Here is a 21,704-nt window from a genome sequence, read left to right as displayed (position 1 = left end):
TTTTTAAGATCCACTAGATTTATATTCCCTAAACTATAGTTACTAAGGAAAATATGAATATATATATATATGTTTAATAATGTGTCAAAATAGAAATGGTATCTTGCTTCATCAATTAAATGCAAATATTATTAACAAGTGAAATGTTGAAGAGATGCTTGGCTTATGAAAATTATGTGAGGAAGGAAAGTGAGATCCTTCCAGGTAGATTCTTAAAGCACTCTTGGAGACCAGGGCTTTATTTTTCACATCTAAATCTAAACATTCCATTTGGTAATCAGAAAGCCCAATTCATTCTAAAATTGTCTTAATAAAATTTACTGTTAATTCTTATGGTTAATTAAAATCAAATTGGCACTCCTATGGAATTTCTAGATTCTATGAAAGTCAGGGCAAGGAAGTTTCAATGAAGGATAAAATTACGTTTTCTGATCAGTGTGGGCAGCATTTACTCAAGGGGTTCTCAAACCTTGTTCCTATTAGAATAACCTAAGCAGGCTTTTAAAACTTCAGTGTCTAAGCTGACCCCATACTAGTTAAAACAGACTCCTGGGGAGTGAAATTCAGGCATCAGTACTTTTTAAAGCTCTTCAAGGGATTCTCATGAGCAGCCATGGAATTGAGAACCCGTGACTTAAGCTACCCTTGTTCTCATTAAATTAATGCTGTAATGGTTATGAATAAGGGCTTTGAAGTCAGAGCCGGGTTTTGAATCCTGGTGGCTGTGCACACTTGGACCAGACCCTTGACCCTTAGTGCCTCAGTTTACTCAATTATCACTCGGTAATTATTGTTCCCACTTCAAAGGGTTGTTCTGAGCATTAAATAAGGTAACATAAAAACTTAGCAGCGTACATGGTATGTAATACTAACACTATAAATGTTGTGAATAATACATATGGATACACATTTATTAATAATAAGCATTTATTAATTACAAACCAGGTCTGTTTTACAATATATAGTTAGCAAATATAACTGTACCTGAATCTGAGTTAATATATGTAGCCAAGTGTCAGCTCCATGCTGACTCAATGAATTCAAACATGTAGCTTGGGCTTTAAAGGCACTCTCTCATTTAAATTGCACAAAGGCAGGGGTCAAAGATCCGCAAATTCACTTCCTACTCACACCTGCCACCACACGGATTTATGACAACTCTAAAGCAGCTGCGTAATTTGAGTCCGACTTGCAGAAGAAAGCTCCTAATAAATTTCCTCGGGTCTTATTAGAGGGAACTTTTAAATCTCCTATGACACAGTAAGAAAGAACTAAAAAAAATTCCAGTCATATTTTTCTTATTTACTCGGTTACCCCAGAGTGCATTACGACTTGTTTTCCTTTGTTGTATCTGAACAGTCTGACAGATTACGGTGACAAGGTTACTTTTAAATTGATAAAAGGTTTGATTGTGTTGGTGCATTTGTCAAAATTGTCTGACACCACGTATAATGGACTCTGCACTTGGAGCCCGGATGGCCCTTGAGTCAGCGCTTCCTACTCAGCTCTCAGTGCTCACCTTAACGCCGGGGTTGGGTAAAATTCCAGGAGATTAGCCTGGGTAAGACCCTCAGCTGTTGAGCACAAACACTCCTACTTTATTCCCTTTTCATTGTGGGTATTTCTCGTCTGTTGTTAAATGTTAAAGTGACATTTACAGCCTCAATTTCAAGGGAGCTATGCTAGGGCGTCAGAGCTTGAGCAGGAGAACATTTACAGAGAAAAATGAAGGGCAGGGAGCTGACTTCCTGGTCTTCTGGTGATGACTGGAAATGTGTGTGCACCTACCCAAGCGTTTCCCTCCTTTGTCTTCTTTCTGCTTCAGGTGGCCTTAGCAGCAGCATTGCATGTGGAACAGGAAAATTTACTCTGCAGCTGCACAATGCAGTTACTAGCTAGCTCTAGATTACTTAACTATGTGCAAGTGGGAGCAATGTCCAATTAAGGCTTGTTTTTTAATATATTTTTATTTATTTCAGAGAGGAAGGGAGGAGGGGGAGAGAGAGAGAAACATCAATGATGAGAGAGAATCATTGACCGGCTGCCTCCTGTACACCTCACACTGGGGATCAAGCCTGCAATCTGGGCACGTGCCCTGACCTGGAATTGAACTGTGACCTTCTGGTTCATAGGTCATGCTCAACCACTGAGCCATGCTGGCCAGGCTAGCTAGGGCTTTCTAAGAGCATTGTAGTTGTTAAAATTTATAAGTCATGAAAATGATTAGATAAAAGGTATTGTTCACATGGACAATATAAACACATTGAATTTTCTTTACTTTTATAATTCTGTCCATTATGTTAAATGTGTGGTTTTATTTTTTAAGAGTAATTTCAATGTGTTTCAAGGGAATGTTTATAATAATATGTTTCCAATTTATTTGAAGGAGGGAATATAGCTTAACATGTGAAAAGTAATTATACTACGAAAATTTTATTTCATCCAAAAATGTTGCTATATTCTCACTTTATTAAGGAAAATCTATCTTCCCCCACTTCTGTCTCCTCTTCTTGAAATAAGCATAAAAGGCATATAAGTATTGCACCCACAGTCTCCAACTGATAACCATCCCACGAACATAATTGTATAATCAACTGGAGTTTTAGTTTTCATTATACGGCTCACCGTGAAACAACATGGGTTTAAACTGCACAGGTCCACTTATACATGGAAGTTTTTCAATAAATATACTGGAAAAATGTTTGGAGATTTTCTTACTACTACTGAAGCAATCATATCAATTACACCAGACTACCAAAAAGCAATCATGTGGCTGCTTCTTGGTTATCAATGTATGGATCATTATACCTGTAAATAAACATGATTTTTTTTCACAATATCTTTTCATTTTTGATGGCTATTGTTAGTTATACATACAACATTTATAGTGTTTTGCATTAAATATAACAATATTGATACAGATACTGACAGATAATTTATCTTATGACCAGATATATAAATTTATGGTATCAATAAATACAGTAAAGTACTATAAATGTATTTGCACTTCCTTATGATTTTCTTAATAACATTGTTTCTAGCTTACTTTATGGTAAGAATAAAGTATATAATACATATAACATACAAAATATGTGTTAATTGACTATGTTACGGTAAGGCTTCTGGTCAACAGTAGTCTCATAGCAGTTAAGTTTTGGGGAAGTCTAAAGTTATATGTGATATTCGACTTCATGGTGGGACTCAGTGTCCGTAACTCCATGTTGTTCAAGGTCCACTGTATTTGCCTTTAGTGCTTTTAATATTGTAGCCACTCAATATTTAATATTATATTGATAATCCATTCATGACTGGGTAAGAAAAAGAGACTGAAAATCAATGATTTGGGTCCTATTTTGTGCTACTTCATTGTTTCTTTCTGGAGTTCATTTGGTTGTCTCTTAAATCCTTGCATTTTAATAGGAAAATAAATGCATATGCAAAAAGACATCTTTCACCACACATAATTGTTCCAACACCACAATTATTAATTCTCATGCCTGCTTCTCTAACCATAACTTATTCTACTATGAGATCACTTTTCACCCCTTACAACTCTGATTGTTCCCTGAACACATGGGATCCTTCTTTCCACTATGCAGTTGGTGTTATCTTTTTGAAACAAATTCTATGTTACCTTCCTGTTTGTGATAATTCAGTGATTTTCTCCATTGCTCTTAGGGTAAAACAAAGCTCCTAACCTGATATACAAAGGGATCATCACCTTATTATTTTTAAAATATATATTTTATTGATTTTTTTTTACAGAGAGGAAGGGAGAGGGACAGAGAGTCAGAAATATCGATCAGCTGCCTCCTGCACACCTCCTACTGGGGATGTGCCCGCAACCAAGGTACATGCCCTTGATCAGAATCGAACCTGGAACCTTTCAGTCTACAGGCCGACGCTCTATCCACTGAGCCAAACCGGTTAGGGTGGGATCATCACCTTATTCCTCTCCATGTTTCTAGTTCATATTGCCCTTTACTCCAACTCCTTCTCTCCGCTATAACCATATTGGCCTTGTTTTCAACCCTTTATGTTTGCCGTGCTGCCTCCAGCCATTAGTTCTATACACATTAAGTTTCTTCCACCAGGAATGTTCTTCCCGTCCTTCCTCACTCAGTTAAACCTATTCCTCCTTCTGATCTTAGCTCAACTGTCACTTCCTCAAAGATGCCTTTGCTCATTGCCCTAACTAGGTACCATCCCATGTTGCAAAGACTCTTTGTTCCATGAGCCTTTGTTGCCTGTATTGTTGCAATTTTATATCAGATCATATGACTATGTAACTGACATCCTATTTGGTCGAGGAAAACATACGCTCTGCTAAAGCAAGGCCCTTCTCTAAATGTACTCACCCCTGAATCATCAGCCCAGTGTTTGGCATGTAAAAGAGGTACTCTGTAAATACTGCTTGCTGGAGAACACAATAAAGTTCCTTGAGAATTCTCAAGATGAACACATTATAAGGTATTTCCTACAAGACACACAATGCAATGTATTCATCCAAAACATAGTTATAACTAGAGATTTTCCATGGAGTGAAGTCATTCTTCACGTCTATTAGTTTTCAGTCTTGTCTTATTTTTTTTTTTTAATTTTACTTGCAATCCAAACATAGGAGATTTGATGATGAATGTGAATGGAATACTTCAACAGAATTTGCTCTTGGAATATTGCATTAAATACAGGTAATTCGATATATCTATGCCTTTTTTGTATATTTCTATTTTCTATCATTTCATTACTATGGATACTAGCAAATATTGCATTTTCTATATTATAAGATACCATTAATTCTAAAATACATACAATTTCATAGGAATAAATATGGAAAGTTGATCCTGATGGCAAGTTCATTTAAACCAATAAATATTCTCTTTTTTATAGATGAAATTATTTTAAAGTGCTGGATGAGTAATACCAATGCAAAATGACTTGCATCGTTAGAAGACCGCTAATGTAAAACAGTGATGAGCAATGGGAGAAACCAACACTACACGTGAGGAAACAGGACTTGACACATGAGCTCATAGCAAAGGCATCTCCAGCCATCAGGTCAGATTCTTGCAGCTCTATCAATTTAGTTTGTGGTCCAACCATTCTGCAAAAGGGGACTGGTTGAATGATACAAAAGGTGGCCCAGAGCAGGTTTTATTGCTGATTAATGAAGGCCTCAATAAAGTCAGAGAATTTTAAGATGAAAAAAAAAGTTTAAAGGATTACTGAGTTCAAACACATTGCTTTATACATAGGGGAAACTAAAGTGAAGAGGGGACAAATCATTTGTCTAAGGCCACTACTCAGTTGATGGCACACTCAGGACTGAAACCCAGACCTCTCAGTGCACAGCTATTTCTACTACATTCCATTGCCCGACCACATGAGTTCTGTGAGATTCTCGAGGAAAATGAATCTAAGCAATAAACCCAGGTCTAGACCACTTCAGTAGCTGGAAAACCCATAAACATTTTTACAGTAACATTAGAATGAGCCACATCTTATTAGCTAGCAAAAATTAATATGAGCAAGTAACCATTACCCTCGGCGCACTCAGCATTCTTTACATTTCTCAAATGCACATAAGAAATATAAACAAAACTTCTTTTCTCAAAAATAATGTTTCTGTGTCACTAAATCTGTTTGCTGAATTAAAAATGCCAATACAGGCGTTTAGGGAACACTTCCCATTTATTCATTTCTGGCAACATTTTTTTTTTTTGCAGAAATGGATACTGACACAAAATTTCATAGTATAATGCTCTATCAGTGGTATATTCATAAGCCAGCTCCCAAAAAAATAAAAAGAGATAACATTTTTTTAAAAATGCCTGGTTTGTAAGGCTCCCGTATTCCTGTGCTACAAATAATCCCACGGCCAATTTCAAGATACTGAGTCTGAAACAAATCACTCACAGAATTCCAGAACATATAACAAGTGGCTCTAGTGCACTAATCGGAGGCAGCCCCAGCACACCACTGATACTATAGGCGGGTAACCTACTCTTCTAAGAGGAAACTAGGCTCAGAGAGGGCCCATGATCTGCCTCAAGATCAGAGAGGCTATGTAGGTTGTAATGCACAGAAGTCCAACTCAACGACCTGCATATATTAAGTGAAACTTGATGCATTAGAAATAGTCAGTGGTCTTCATATTATTACAGAGAGAAATATATCCCCCCAAAAAACAGCAATATCAACAACACCAGGAAACCCGTGAGAAATGCATATGCTTGGGCCCCAAACCTAGTGAATCATAATTTCTTGGGCCCCAGAAATCTTGGTTCAACGAGTGCTCTGACTTGTATGGGAAACAATCTTTCTGTAATATCCAATAATTCTTTTTTTTTTTTTTTATGAATGAGGCTCATATACAAAACAGTTAATAGCTACCCTTCTTTTTCACATCAGATTCCGTTGAGGAGATACTGCATCTGAAGCTGCAATCATTCACATTTTCAAAACTCTTACTTTTCAAAATGGCTTAGACCTTTCTAACAGCAAGAACAAAAGAAAAGTGAGTGATTTACCCTCTAATTCTCGACTTCAACATTTTATAGAGCAAAATCTAACATATTCATATGTCTTAGCCCTGGCACATTTGAGTCTCTTTTGAAAACTGCTTCTGAGTAATTTTTTTTTCCAAAGTGCCCCCTCCCTAATCCACATACTAGTCAACTGGTTATATAGTAACATTATTTGTGTTTTGGTTTATCTGCCACTTCCTGTTGTTTTGCTATTTGTTCTCAATCTCAAAAAAACAGAACAAAGGCAAATAAATACTGCCTACTTTGTTTTCCTCTTCCAATATTTTAGAGGTTGGGAAATTTACAAAATAAATATCCTCTCAACCTTCTTGTAAAAGGATTGCAAAAGAGAAAAAGAACAATTGAGTAATAGTTTCCCCTAATTTAAAAATAACCAGCTAAGGCACAATCAAATCACAAAACACGGGGCTGATATGACTTTGAAAATCACCAGACAATAATCTAAAAATAAGGATCTATGATTCTGAATTCATTACCCATTATCAATGTTCTTTGGAAGGTAAATTTAAATAGTTTGATTTTTTTTTTTCACAGAAATAAGAGAGTTGATAATATGTGTTGGTAAATAATGGAATATCGAAAATATCTTGGAAGGGCGTTTAATCATTACCACATTTCCTAGAAAATACAAAGCTACTTGGCGAGTGCAGTTCTTGGCCTTGGTGGAAAGTAGCTTCACTGGACTTGGAAATAGATGTCTTTAAGGAAACTAGAGCATTTGCCTTATAATTCTCCAATTACCTGGTTCCCATTGAATTGAGATTTACAAACACTGGCCAGGAAGTTTGCAACACAGGAGATAACCATGCTGAAATCTATCACATCTTCTGAGTTTTTGAGATTTCCCCACTAATACATCTGGGCGGGGGAAGCATTTTTTTTTTTCCCCATGAGATTCATCATTGACTCCACCAGCCACAAGGTTTCAGGGCCCAACTCAATGCTTGCCCATTATCTTCCTAGTCATTACATGCACCCCGGCCAGCACTCCCTCGTATATCTGCTCAAGAACCCCCACTTCACACCATAAACAAATTCATTCCCTAAAGTAAGCTGGACTTAGATCTCAAATTTAAATCCCTTCAGGCAACAGCATCTTCCTCACTGAGACACCAATGAATGGGAGGTTGGGGTACAAGAACCAAGACCTGAGTGGTCTGAGCCCATGTGGGCGAGCATGTGGGTTAGAAACAGCACAGAGCAGAAGGGCACTTACGGTTGGCACAGCTTGATTAGGTCCTGGTCAGTGGTGCCTGGTGGGAGGCCTCGAATGTACAGGTTGGTTTTACTCAACTGTTCCCCGCTGCTGTTGTTGCTGCTGTTGTTGCTGCTGCTGTTTGTGCTGGGGCTGGGAGGAGCCATGGGGTGGGGAGCTGGTGCATAGGACTGCTGGAAACAGAAAAGGCTGTTACTGGAAAAACAAAGCCAGCACCTATTCCCAGGCCAGCAGAGCACCTCGAAAGCAATGCAAGCGTCTCGGCCTCTCCAATCCACACACGCACACACATACACATCACCACTCTGTGGACTTCTGAGAACAAAAGATGCCTTCTCCCCTCTCTGGCCCTGCATTTGGATCGGCGTAAGCTTGCTATAAATGGGACATAAAGAAGTTCCCAGGTGCTCCTGACAGCAGCCCATGGCTTCTGAGTCTGTCTACGGTGACTTTCCTTAGAGACCTGTAAGGTAGCATGTTATCTCCTTCTCTGACAAAAGAACACAACTCACTCTTGACACCAAAGCTCTGCCCAGCACATGTTCAATAGCCAAGCATCTTTGGTTTGCCTCTACTCTTTGTTCCTTCCTGTTCTCCAAAGCAGCCCCCGCAGATTGTTTCCTCAGCATTACTCTCCAGCACAAATCCTGATACAGAGAAATCACTCTGTGAATAGTGATTCTTTGAGTAAACAAGCAAATGAATGAATCTATCTTATCTCTTCTCTCCTCCCAAACCTGCGTCTTCATGGGGAAACAGACTTCGTTAGCAAGCCTCAGCCACCATTCTCTTCCTTCAGTCAAGATCCCCTTTATTTCACTCTAACCCAGGGTCTCAACCTAAGCACTATTGACAATGTGGACAGGACACTTCTTTTTTTTGGAGGGCTGTCCTGTTCATTAGAGGGTCATAGCAGCATCCTTGGCCTTTACCCACCAGATTTTACCAGCACCCATCCCCCAGTTGTGGCAACCAAAAATGTCTTCACACACTCATGAATGTCCCCTGGGAGTAAAATCTCCCCCAGTGGATAACTCCTTTGTTAACCTGTCAGACTATTTCTGAGAAAATGGAAATGATAAAATGACCTCCAGCAACTTAGGGTATACAATATGAGGGTCTTTTTAATTATACATTCCAAAATAAGTAGATATATTACTCATTATACTTTATTTCTTTTTCATACAGGCATATCATCAGAATGCTAAAATTGCACTGACTGCCTGGATTGGAGTCCCTGCTGCATCTCTTATGGTCTCTGTGACCTTTGCATGGTGCCTTAACCTCTCTGAGACTCAACATTCTCATTCATGTGAGGAGGATACAAATAGTACTCCCCCATGTCATGGGGTTTTTACCAAAACTCAGTGAGCTAAGGCAAACAAAATGGTTCCTGGAAATTAGTAAGTGCACAATAAATGTTAACAATAAAAAAATGTATAATGGTAATATTTGTCATTTGTCTCTGTATTGCCAGTGATATTAGTCTATATAACTATCCCAGATATCTTCAACCATAACTCAGAATGCCACCTACAGGCACAATAAACACATTCATCAGATTCCAGTGGGGACATTTCTGGCTGAGTTTTAACCTGAAGACACATTAGCTATTTTATCAGGGGTGGGAGGTATGTACTTATCAAATAGCAAGTAGGTGCTTAATAAATACTTAGGCTACATGATGTACAATAAAAATGGAATAAACACAGCCTTTAATACCTACCAGAGGGCACATTTTAGCAGTATCCAGCCTTGTTTCCTGCTGTTACAGTCTGTTTAACACGTATTTCCAGGATTTCCTATTTGCCCCAGTCCATATTTCCAATGACTTTAAGACATGCCTCTTCGATGCAGTTTGTCAAAATGCAACTCCTAATATCTACTCTCATCTCCCATCTTTCCACACCAGCCACCCATCACAATTACCCCATTTTTCCATGTTGCTGTCATTCTTCCAGCCTCCATGCTAGAAGTTTGATGTTAACTTCATCTGTTCCCTAATCCTAAATCTCAAAATACAGTCAGCTACTAAAATCTCTGAGAGGTTTCTAGAATCATCCTTTCCTCTGAGTTCCTACTTTTTCCCTAGGCCAGGGTCTGAACCACCTCCTATATAAAGGACTTCAAGCTCCCTCACCTCAGGCTTCCCTGTTATTAACTGGGGGTTTGGGGAAGAAAAAGACAGAATAGTCCAATGTCAAATGCAAGCACAAAGTGGTCAAGGGAGTATTAGGCAGTTAGTTTAAAAAATGGGGAGGTGTGCCCTAACCGGTTTGGCTCAGTGGATAGAGCGTCCGCCTGCGGACTGAAGGGTCCCGGGTTTGATTCCGGTCAAGGGCATGTACCTTGGTTGCGGGCACATCCCCAGTGGGAGGTGTGCAGGAGGCAGCTGATCGATGTCCCTCTCTCATCGATGTTTCTAACTCTCTATCCCTCTCGCTTCCTCTCTATAAAAAATCAATAAAATATATTAAAAAAAAGGGGGGGGGGGAGGTGACAGGGCTGGAATGACAGGAGCAAACCCCAGAGCCCCCAACTCGCTTCTTTGAAATAAACATTTTTCTCAACCATTTCTTTGGTGTGAGTTACCAACATTTTTAATGTTGAATTTTAAAATGAATTACACAGAATAGTTTCTGTCCCCAATATTTGAATAAAATGGCATATATTCATTGCCTTTTGGAATCTAATATCTGCATAAAGATTCTTGGCTTGCATAAAAAACTATACCTTCTTGAGCTAAAGCTAAGAATTGTGTTTTGCTCCTGGGACATCCATAATACTTAACTCTACCTCTTTACAAGCCCTGCACTTAGTAGGTGTTCAATACATCCTGGCTGAAGTAGCATCCTTGTCTCTGTGTATTGCAAGAGGACAGATGACATTTATCTTTTATTTCCAATGTGCTTTCTTCTCTTAAATTTCCCAGGGTTTGTTTTTTGTGGTGTTTTTTTTTTTTTTTTTTTTTTTTGCTGTGTTTCTTTAGCCACTCTCCCCTCCCCTCCCTCTAAATTCTTTGAATTCCATTCTGTACTCAGGCTTCTTTTAAAATGAGGCTTTGTTTAAAAGTAGTTGTTCCGACTGCCTAGCCTTTTAAACCACCAGAGAGCCAGAAAAATGTCTCCAGCTCTATGTATTTCAGATCAGATGGACCAGTTCAGACTGAGCCCTTGATTGATACAAGAAAGCACCAACTATAGGATGATCAATATGTGTTGATTTAATTCTTTTGTTTTCCCTCAGGGATCTTTGCGAGCATTTTACACAACTGGGGCACCATTTAGTAAATTGCATGGTGGCTAAAACAATAACTGTGCCCTGCAAAGGGCCCAATGTATTCACTGGGGGTGGGAGCGGGGAGTTAAACAAACAGTCAAAAGCAAATCAAAGCTGGAATGAGTAGAGGGAACTTGTGTGCATGGAAACAAGGTAAGTAATTTATAAATAGGAGTGGAAGCACCTGATTGTTGTGGGAAAAGGATGTATTTCAAAAGCCCTTTGAAGAAACTATACAAAGGTGTTTTTCTCTGTCATAATCTTGTTTGTGAGTTCCAGAAATTCTGCTGAAAGGGATAGACTTTCTCAGTGTAACTGAACCAATTGATCCATAGATTTTAAGACCCAGTGCTGACACTCCTGCTAATTCTTAATATTTCATTCATATGTTGATGATGCACTGAATGATTCAGGTAGCGGTCTGCATTATAAATCACTCTCTGGTTGTGAGAATTATAAATTCCTTCCTCTCCATCCATTTTCAAAACACACATCTTTTAATCAACAAAACATTGGCTGAAGGTTCCGGGAATGTCTGACAAATGCACAGGCTGAAATGAATTAATTTGTGAAAAGCAAGAGGTTTTGTATGCTCTGGCTGCCAAAGACAAATGACTAACCTACAGCCTCTTTAAAAAAAGGGAGCATCAATAATCTTTAGGGGTTAATGGGTCACAGCAGCTACTTTCCTGATTAAAAGTGGTTAAACGTGACTGATTCTCAATTCTTCATCTTTAAATGGAACTTGGAATTCTATCATTGATTAGCTTTTTCAAGCACCGAGGAAGAAATTTTAAAACGGTAGTAAAAAATATTTTCCTTCAGATGAAACTGTCTTTGTGATATTGCCCAAAGTCACACTTTGTAAATCCTATTGAGGGGTGGTGAGGACTTAAGGTCTGAGGTTGCTGAACACTGTAAAACTGAGCTGCTACAAGGCAAGGGGTTGCTCTGAATTTGCAGTGTCAGTTGGTTAAAACTAGTAGAAATGGCAGATTTTCCAAAGAAGGGCTTGGGATGGCACTCGGATTGAGGGGGAGATAGACTTCTCGGGAAGCAGAAGCCGCATATGCTTGGCAAGCGGGCATGCTTTTCTGAGATGTTTATTCATGGTGGCATTGCTGGGAGGGGCTGTTAGGGATTATGGGATGTGGGCTGAAGCCTTCTTACTCACGTGTTGGGACTGCTAAATCAGCGGATTAGTACCTGTATCATCCTTAGTCAATTAAGTAAAATGACTTGGCATCCATTTTGAAGATGTTATTCTTAAGATAAAGATTCTAATAACCATAGGTAACACTTAATGTGTGCTTGCTAAGCATTTTTTATTGATTCTAGAGAGACAGGAAGGGAAAGAAAGAGAGAAACATGGATTTGTTGCTCCACCTATTTACACATTCATTGGTTGATTCATACATGTGCCCTGATGGAGGATTGAACCCACAACCTTAGCCTATAGGGATGACGTTCTGACCAACTGAGCTACCCGGCAGGGTCTTGCTAATCATTTTATATGTTGTCTTTATAACAGCCTAATGAGGCAAATAATATTAAGCTCATTTTATAAATGAGAAAACAGAGGCACAGAAAGGGCAAATGACTTTTGCAAAGTCACAAGGCTGGAGCCCCAGTCTGAACGGAGGGAGTCTGACTCCAGAAGCCATGCAGTCCCCACAACACCAGGAACTTCACCTCTTCAAGACAGAGGCTCCAACAAACACAGCCGGCTTCCTTGCAGTGAGTCCCGGACAGCGAGACTCTGGCAGAAGCTCTGGTGAGCCAAGGATAAGGGGGAAGAAAAGAATGATGATGCTAAACAGCATGCAGTCAAAATGAAGGTTAACAAGCTCTTTCCCTCTACCAGAATTTAAATAAAGCCAATCTCAAAATTTAATTTCAAAGGGGAAGTGCCCAACAGAAGCAAGCATGTTATGAGTTTTCCAAATAATGTCAAACTAGTGGGGTTCATTTGTCAAGATTCATGGTTTGTTATTTAATAACAGGAAAATGAACTGGCTTGTAGATCATCCTAAACAGCTGATTCATTTAGTGTGCTTTGTTAATATGCCTCATTTTTCAAGTTTGAAAAGTGAATCAAGCGGGTCCTCCTACATTCTTGTAAAATGTGTGGTGTGTGTGTGTGTAGGTCTGGAGGGAGGTTCATGGCCCCCCCTCTCCCCAACCCCCGCCTCGCTATTTTGGATGCAACCTGGAGAGGGTGTTTTTGCTTGTTTTAACAGAAAGCATTTGGTACATTCAATAAATGTTGTTCACACATCAATGGAGTAAAGTAAATCATTAAAAATCACATTTTATACAATGTCAAACTACATTAGAACCATTGTCTAAAGGCAGGGCTGTGATATTTATGCACTGGCCAGGTAATTTTAAATCAGGGTTCTCAACCTTGGCATTACTGACATTTTGGAAAGAACAATTCTTTGCTGTAGGTGGCTGTCCTGTGCATTGTAGAATGTTTAACAAAACCCCTGTCTTCTACCACTAGATGCTAGTTGTTCTATCCACTCCTCCTGATGTGGCAACTAAAAATGTCTCCAGATATTGCCAAATGCTCCCTAAGGGAGTGATATTGCCTCTGGTTGAGAATCACAGCTTTAAACAGATCCAGCCACTCTCTTTGTAGGACCAATATGGTACCCCCCCCTTGATTAATGATACTAACCAACAGCCTAAAAATGATTTCATTGAAACACCCCATTACCTAACAACATTCAATTTCTTACCCCTAAGTACACACAGCATCACCTCCCCAGGCCTCCACCCTCTGCAACTAAAATGGCGATGTGCCACCTATCATTTCCAAGCAGAATAGGTCTGAAACATACTTCTCCCTCTGACTGGAAACATAACTCTTTTACAAAGAGAATTTTAAATATTTTTTGCATGCAATTCCCCTTGGCTGGGAATCACAGAGCCTTGATGCCAAACTGCAGTCAATTCTATTCCTGGCATCTGGTTGCTGGCAGGATCCTGAAGCAGTTGGTCTGGTGGTTTTGGAGTAGCCTTGGGCTCCATCATGCAGCAGTCTGCTTTGCTGATGGGCTCCCCAATTTGTTTTTATTCCTCATCAGTGCAATAGAATTTGTACTCTTTTAGCCATTCAAGGGTAAAGCCCTGGATAAAGTCTCTCCTGGGACTGGCATGCCAACTCTTTCACTATCCAAAAATGAACATAAACCACATTCCTGTCTTAAATCATACATTATTTAGTCTGCATGTACACATGTAATCCATTGCTCGGTGGATAATGCTGTTGCAGGCTATTGGATTCCTCTCCCAGACAGTGTAATTTCCATATAACCTTGCTTCTGTAGACCTCTCCCCTAGTAACAGCACGACATGAAAGAGGAGACATGGCGAAAACTGTGGCAATCACTGGAGTGTTTATAATAGCCTCAAATGAGGGTGAATATGAATATTGTGCATGCAGGCAATAACAAATGCAGCTAAATTAATATCTAAGGCAAGCCATGCAATTTTAGCCAGAGTTTCATGAACCACATACATTACCGCTTTGCAATTTCATACTAGGCAATTGCCTCTCCATTATGTAGAATATGACTATAGAAAACAATTGTTTCAATTACGCCTTTTATAACAGAGTTTGGTAAAAACCTGCCCCACAGCTCTGATATGGAAATGAGCAATAAAGGACAAAATTCTGCACAAAAGGCAATCATTTGCACATTCTCCGCCAACTGGTCTAGGTAATAGCTACTGTCAACAGTGGTAATATGGTGCTTGAGAGCTCCAGATTGCCTGCTGAGAATCCTGCTTTGCCACTAACTAGGCATTTAAAGCTCTAGTCAGAAGACAAAGAGATTATGATGATCTCACCTCATAGGACTGTTGTAAGGTTTTTACTATATAAATGACATATAAAATATTTAGCACAGTGCCTGACACAGAGTCAGTACTCAATAAATATGTTTTGTTCCTATTAATTGCATCATCATCATCATCATGAGGCAGATCCTTAAAATAAACATTTGCTCTTTAAGTCCTAGTTGGAATAATTTACCTTTAAGGAGAAACTAAAAGAGTCAACCATTTTTTTTTTTTTTTAAGATGGGAGCCACTGTTCTTGAGATGAAACTATGTCATTAGAACTGTGCTTTGCCATTTTCATCAAGAACCAAATTGCAATAACTAAGCAGTGATGAAACAATCACTGTGGAGGGAATGGCTAATTAGTTTCAAGGTATTTACAAGTCACTACCGGAGTTTTATTAAAATTCTGTTAGGATGAGATTCACTCTTGCTCTAAATATTAGGTTTGGGAAACCTCAGTAGATTGCATAATTACACATTACTCTGTACTATTTACAAATAGGCTTAATCTAAAGTCATTGAATTCCATTCAGAGGTTTAGATATTAAATGACATTTTTAAATACATGTACTTGAAGACACAAATAAATTATTGTAAGCATCTATAAACCAATTTCGTTAATAAATTTGCAAGCTAGAGAAGAGTGGCTGTTATAATTGATGCCAACAGCCTTTTATAAAGATTGCTCAATTTTCCAAATGCCAGTGACATCCTGTCTTTGCCTAACCCTTGTCCATTTGGCCAATTCTTGATCTCTAATGAAAAACAAAATTAAAACACTTCAAAATATGAGGTGCTTGTGGCATTAGTTTAAACTTTGAAAATAACCCAAACAGTTCATGATTCTAATATTGATAATTATTGGTTGCTCCTGCAAAAAAAAAAAAGAGCCATGATTGGTTCCCTAGGTGGAGAGTACCATGTCTGCTATACTGTAACAGTAATAGAATTCTCCAGAAATACCAAAAGTTACTATAATCCCTGTTTAAGACTCCTATTCCCCCCCTCCCCCCCAATACACACACACCCAGGAATACTTTAGAGACCCACTCAAATGACTGATTTACAATGGTCTAGAACCGTGGTCGGCAAACTGCGGCTCGCGAGCCACATGCGGCTCTTTGGCCCCTTGAGTGTGGCTCTTCCACAAAATACCACAGCCTGGGCGAGTCTATTTTGAAGAAGTGGCGTTAGAAGAAGTTTAAGTTTAAAAAATTTGGCTCTCAAAAGAAATTTCAATCGTTGTACTGTTGATATTTGGCTCTGTTGACTAATGAGTTTGCCGACCACTGGTCTAGAATAACTGGGAAAAGAGTGACAATCTATAATAGGTCACCATGAACTGTTGGAGATCTCTGGGCTCACCAATGGTCAGCATCTCAATTCAGAATGCAATTAGAAATAAAAAGGAGATCTTGTGAAGAGTAAAACAATTATATGTGAGTCCCATTCTTGTACCTTACATGTTTACTTAAATTTTTATTTTCGTTTTCCCCTCATTATCTCTATCTTTGACTCTCTTCCTACTTGTGTTATAATCTTCTATGTTTCACAATCCAATATACTGTTTATTTCCCTACAATTACAATCACTAATCATGCCGACAATGAATTCCCTTCCCTTTGTCATGCACGCTGGCCTGAAATGAATGAAGACAGATAGATGCAGCCTACAGAACACTGCCATAAGATATGTTGACATAGTATTTATTGCAACTAAATGTACACATTCCAAGTCTCCCCCTTCATTCTTGAAAACGGATCTAATGAGCTATAATTCCTCTCAAAGGACTAATTTTCCTGTTAACCAATCATATTACTGATTTGGTTACTTGTAGCTAATGGGCGATCTAAGTAAATGATTTTTTTTCAAACCATCTATAATAATAAAAGCGTAATATGCTAATTAGACCAGATAGCCGAACAGCTGAACGACTGTCTGGATGACCTTCTGGACGTCGCTGGAACTGAAAGGGCCGAACCCCTTGCATGAATTTTGTAAAATTACAGTGAATAATGGATGGCCAATCAAAGCATCAAACATTATAAGGCTTTTTTTGGTCCACTGAACCATTTTGTCCAATCACATCAAAAAGTTTTTATGAAAGTGAATCTGTGTTGACTGAGGAGCAATGCAATAATCGCATAAATAGCATTAAAATGAAATTTAATTTCCTTGCCTGAGCTTTCATCCTACCTTCATTATGTCTCTCTAGCTCATATCTAACTCTGTTTTCTTTCCTTTCCCAGTGCTCATTCATCTTTCTGGCCACATCATAGTCACATTTGCATCCATACCTTATTTTCCTTTCTTCCTTCCACCTGGAATGCCTGGGCTCCGTTTCTATATCTTATTCTAGGGTGGCTAGAAGATTTATCTTACAAACACTTTTTAGAACAAAAGAGGGACATAATAATTAAACCAGGATACAAGGTACGACTTGAGATTTTCCAAAGCAAATTAGAATATACGGTCACCCAATTTATAAATTACTTTTTTTTTATTTAAATCTTGGTCATTCCTCTAGGATCACCTAAAATTCTATCCCATTTTATGGCTTTATCTGTTATTTTAGACCTATTTCATTTCCATCTCCCTTTCAGTTCCTATATCATTAAAAATCTATAAAATATTATAAAATAATTAATACGAATAGCAATGGCTCATGATTGCTGAGCATGTATTGTATGTTAGGCACAGTTCAAGGAGTTTTATACTAATCAATTTATTTAATGATCTCAGAACTTTGGGAGGTAGGTACTATTATTATCCCCATATAGAAATTGAGAATACTAGATATGGAGACTCAGGAAGGTTAAATGATTTTCTAAGGTTGTTCAACTACTCTGCACCATATCCAGGACCTGAAGTTAAGCAGTCTTCACTCCAGTTAATTCTACATTTTACTCTAGATATGTGCCGTCTGATACAGTAGCCGCTAGTGATGATGACTACTTAAATTTAAATATAATTAAGTCAAATGAATTAAAATAAAAAATGAAGTTCCTTAGTCGCACTAGTCACATATTCAAAAACACATGACTAGTAATGCTATGTTGGACAGGCAGGCATAGAACATTTCCATCGTTATTGAAAGTTCTACTGTACGGTGCGGATGTAGGTCATTCATACAACTACAAGGAACCATCTCGCCACACCATACAACACATCTACAGCATCTAAATGTGCTAAGCAAAATAAAGGTCACAATGACGAGGCTGCTATTTAAAGATTTTTTTTAAGGCAACTGATCTCCTTTCAATAGAGTTACTATTTAAGTGTTTTTTTCCCTCATGAATGGGTCTAGATTTTTATCATGTCAAATCTCTCTTTCAATTGATACCTCCCCAGACCCAAAGTGGACATTATTAAAAGAGATTTCCAGGAAATAAACTCTAATCTGTGGAAGAAACAGGATGGATTTTATTTGTTTTCAGCCAGTAACAACGATTTCATCTGTAGTGTAAAAATCACTAAATACCAAGAAAAGAGAGCAATTGAGATAAACTGCTGGTAAAGAATAAATGTCACTGTTTTAGGCAGACAAGCTTCCTTCCTGAGTAGGAAGCCCTGCATTTTCAATATGACATCATCTACTTTATGATGTGCATCTATTTTGGGATGTGCATCTACCTGCACAACCCAAAAGAAGAGCACCTTTCTCTCCCCGCCCCCCCACCATGTAGAACGTTATTCTACCAACTTATTTCTCTCTCCACTGAATGAAGGCAAAAAAGAAAAATGCTTTCTTACAGTGAACTACTGGGTCAGTTGAGAATATTCATAAACAACAACCTATATTCCATGACATAAAATAGTTTGATGCTTTATTAGCCAATTCATTCATTTTTTTATTGATGCAGCAAAATTAAATGTGGGCCAAACCTATGCTTTGGAAGTTCTAAATATGAAATATTAGAGCACAAAGGACAATAATTTAAAAAAAAAACAATGTTACAGCAGAGATTAAAATGTGACAGCAATTAATACATGCAAAGTAATTGCTTCATTATAAACATTGGAAGGAGCACTTGCACAGATAATTTTCTGTGAATATATTTTCAACATTTATTGTAGTTTGGGCCATGAGATTATAACTATGTGAATAAATTAATGCCCAGGGTTTAAGAAAAAAGGATCAGGCAATAAAATGACTATTGGGCATTTTATATTGTTTTCAATTTACTACCATTTTTAAATAAGAAGCTCATGCAATATTTATACATTCAAAATTATATTTCTCATAATTATAAACCTCTATAAGGACTCCCTTTTCAGTATATTTTAAGTCAATCCATCTTGTACCTTACAGAATCTCCAAAACAATATGGATCTATCCAGTTTTTGATGTATCTTCTCTGTACTGTGATTACTGGAGATTCTTTTTGCCCAGTGAAATTTTCCATAATCAAGAGAATGATTTATCCCCAATGATAAGACAATTCTGCTCTTCCTTCTCCAAGTTACTTGTGTTCTTATAAAATTAGTGATTGAGGCTTCTGAGACTTGCAAATAAAGAGTATAGTATTTGCCCTTGATCAGTAGACCCTCCAAAGGCTCAAGGAGAAGAAGGAAGTGTTATTGTTATTGGAACTAAGAGCATAGATGTTGAAGCCACACCACCCAGGTTCAAATCCTGCTTTCCCACTTATTGTCTGTGCAACCCTGGGCAAATTATCTCATATCTATTGCTTCAGTTTCCTCATCTGTAAAACTGAGGATAATAACTACCTTAGAAAATTGTTAAACATTTCAAATAAGTGATTATGTGTAAAGCACTGAGAATAAAATCTGGAACACAATAAGCAATCTATAGTTGTTAGTTATTGTTCTATAAATCCTAAAGCATTATATAATACTCCTTGTTATCATGACAATGTTCTTTTGAGTAAGAGGTATATTGGTTGGTCCATTGAATGATCTAGCAAACTCCAGTTACCTGTATTAAATGAAATCTTACAATACAAAGTAAAATGCCCCTTCATGTTTGTCAAACAATTTCTCTAGATTATAAATAAAAAAATGTAATTCTTCAATGAGACATTAGGCTCAGTTAGTACTATTTTAACTACTGCCACTAATTATCTCCAGATAATCTGATGACAAGATCCTCAGAAGAATTAAAAAACTCACACACATAAACTTTCACAAGGAAATTATTCTTAGAATATATAAACTCAGGGAAATTATAAGTTGTACAAGTACTTAGTCAAGTAAGACTTATCATTGCCAACTATATCTTATTCTTCTGATAAGTGGGAAAAGTTTATCAGTTAAATAACACACTATCTACTAAATGTCCATGGCCTTACTTAAAAGGACTTTTATATACGGAAAATAAACTAGACCAATTTCATAGCTTCTAACACTAAAAATAATTAGGTTTTTAAAAATTGTCCTAGCTGGTTTGGTTCAGTGGATAGAGCGTTGGCCTGCAGACCAAAGGGTATCAGTTTCGATTCTGGTCAAGGGCACATACCTGGCGTTGCAGGCTCCATCTCCAGTAGGGGGCATGCGGGAGGCAGCCAATCAATGATTCCCTCTCATCATTGATGTTTCTATCTCTCTCTCCCTCTCCCTTCCTCTCTGAAATCAATAGGAGGTGGGGGGTATTGGGGGAATAAGGACACATACGTAATACCTTAATCAATAAAGAAATTTTAAAAAAGAATTTGGCAAATACAAAATGCTACATATAGAAACTAAATATATACATATACACATATATATACACATACATACATATATATATATATATATATATATATATATATATATATATTTAAAAAAATAAATAAAATAAAAAATAAAAGTTGCTGCCCTGAAAGGAGATTTTGTGGATAAACAATAGCTTCAACTGTTATTTCAGCTTAATTATTGCCCTAATTTCTAACAAGTTGTATGATATGTGTCCTAGGGTAACTAGCAAATAGTTTATTATATAAAAATGAAATAATCATACGTTTATACAGTTCAAAGTACTTACTATACATTTCCAATATTGCAGAGAATGACTTGGTTTGGTTTGGGTTTGCTTCAGTTTAGAGTACCATGTGTAACCTGACAAACAGAAATCTAAACTATAATCCGCAAGAGTTTTCCAATAGTCGCTATCCTCTTCCCCACCCACACCCCAAAGATGCGTCAGTGACTGCTGTACTCGTAGAAGGTTAATTGGCTGGAATGGGGATCCAAAGAGAAAACTGACTCAGAATAAGCACTGTGTTGGTATTCCAGATCTCAGAAATTACAAAATAAAACAAAACAACACCTCAATGTATAGCTTTGCTGATTTTTGACATGTAAATACTTCTACTTTAACCTACTAACAGTTCAACATCTGGCTTAGGACATTTCTGAGAAGTTAGCAATCAGCTCACACAAGAGGGAAGAGATAGCTCCAGGCCCCCATTGCAGCACAAAATGGATGTGGCCACCGGTGACATGCTTGCTATTCAAAGGCCTAACATCCTAGAGGACATACAGAAAGGAGAGGGTTTAAATGCATGAGTAGTAAAGAAGCAGCTAGGCACACCCACGGAAAACAGAATAACCATTTCTTGGTGGCTCTGTCTTCGCGGCTAGGCTGCTAGGACCAGAGGAGTGTGTGGGCAGACAGACTGATTTAATAAATCCCCATGATCTAACGGAGAAACAGCACAGGGCACATCAGAATTTCTTAAAGAAAGATGGGACTCAGAGACCCTCTCTGTTCATTAGCCCACAGAGAGCTCCTTGAAAAGAAAGTATAATTATGTCATCATTCCTTGCGGTACAAACACTCAGGGCCCACTTTAAACTCTTTGAGG

The 21,704-nt window shown here is 38.0% G+C and overlaps 1 protein-coding gene across 9 annotated transcripts in view; it reads right to left on the bottom strand.

Moving 5' to 3' along the window:
- The window catches only part of RBMS3 (RNA binding motif single stranded interacting protein 3), a gene marked incomplete at its 3' end in the record, with an annotated part of 1,264,947 nt that overhangs the window by 491,865 nt on the left and 751,378 nt on the right, over nt 1-21,704 (bottom strand). For 6 of the 9 annotated variants that reach the window (XM_080673189.1, XM_080673187.1, XM_080673188.1 and 3 more), the window contains one exon: nt 7,765-7,934. In XM_080673189.1, coding sequence (XP_080529315.1) covers nt 7,765-7,934 — 170 coding nt within the window. Of the gene's footprint in view, nt 1-7,764; nt 7,938-21,704 lie in introns of all 9 variants that reach the window. The other 3 variants (XM_080673192.1, XM_080673190.1, XM_080673194.1) reach the window with 1 other exon arrangement.

The sequence above is a fragment of the Plecotus auritus genome (assembly GCF_963455305.1).
Source record: "Plecotus auritus genome assembly, chromosome: 6".
Lineage (NCBI taxonomy): Eukaryota > Metazoa > Chordata > Mammalia > Chiroptera > Vespertilionidae > Plecotus > Plecotus auritus.
This window is presented reverse-complemented; position numbering and strand designations above follow the sequence as displayed.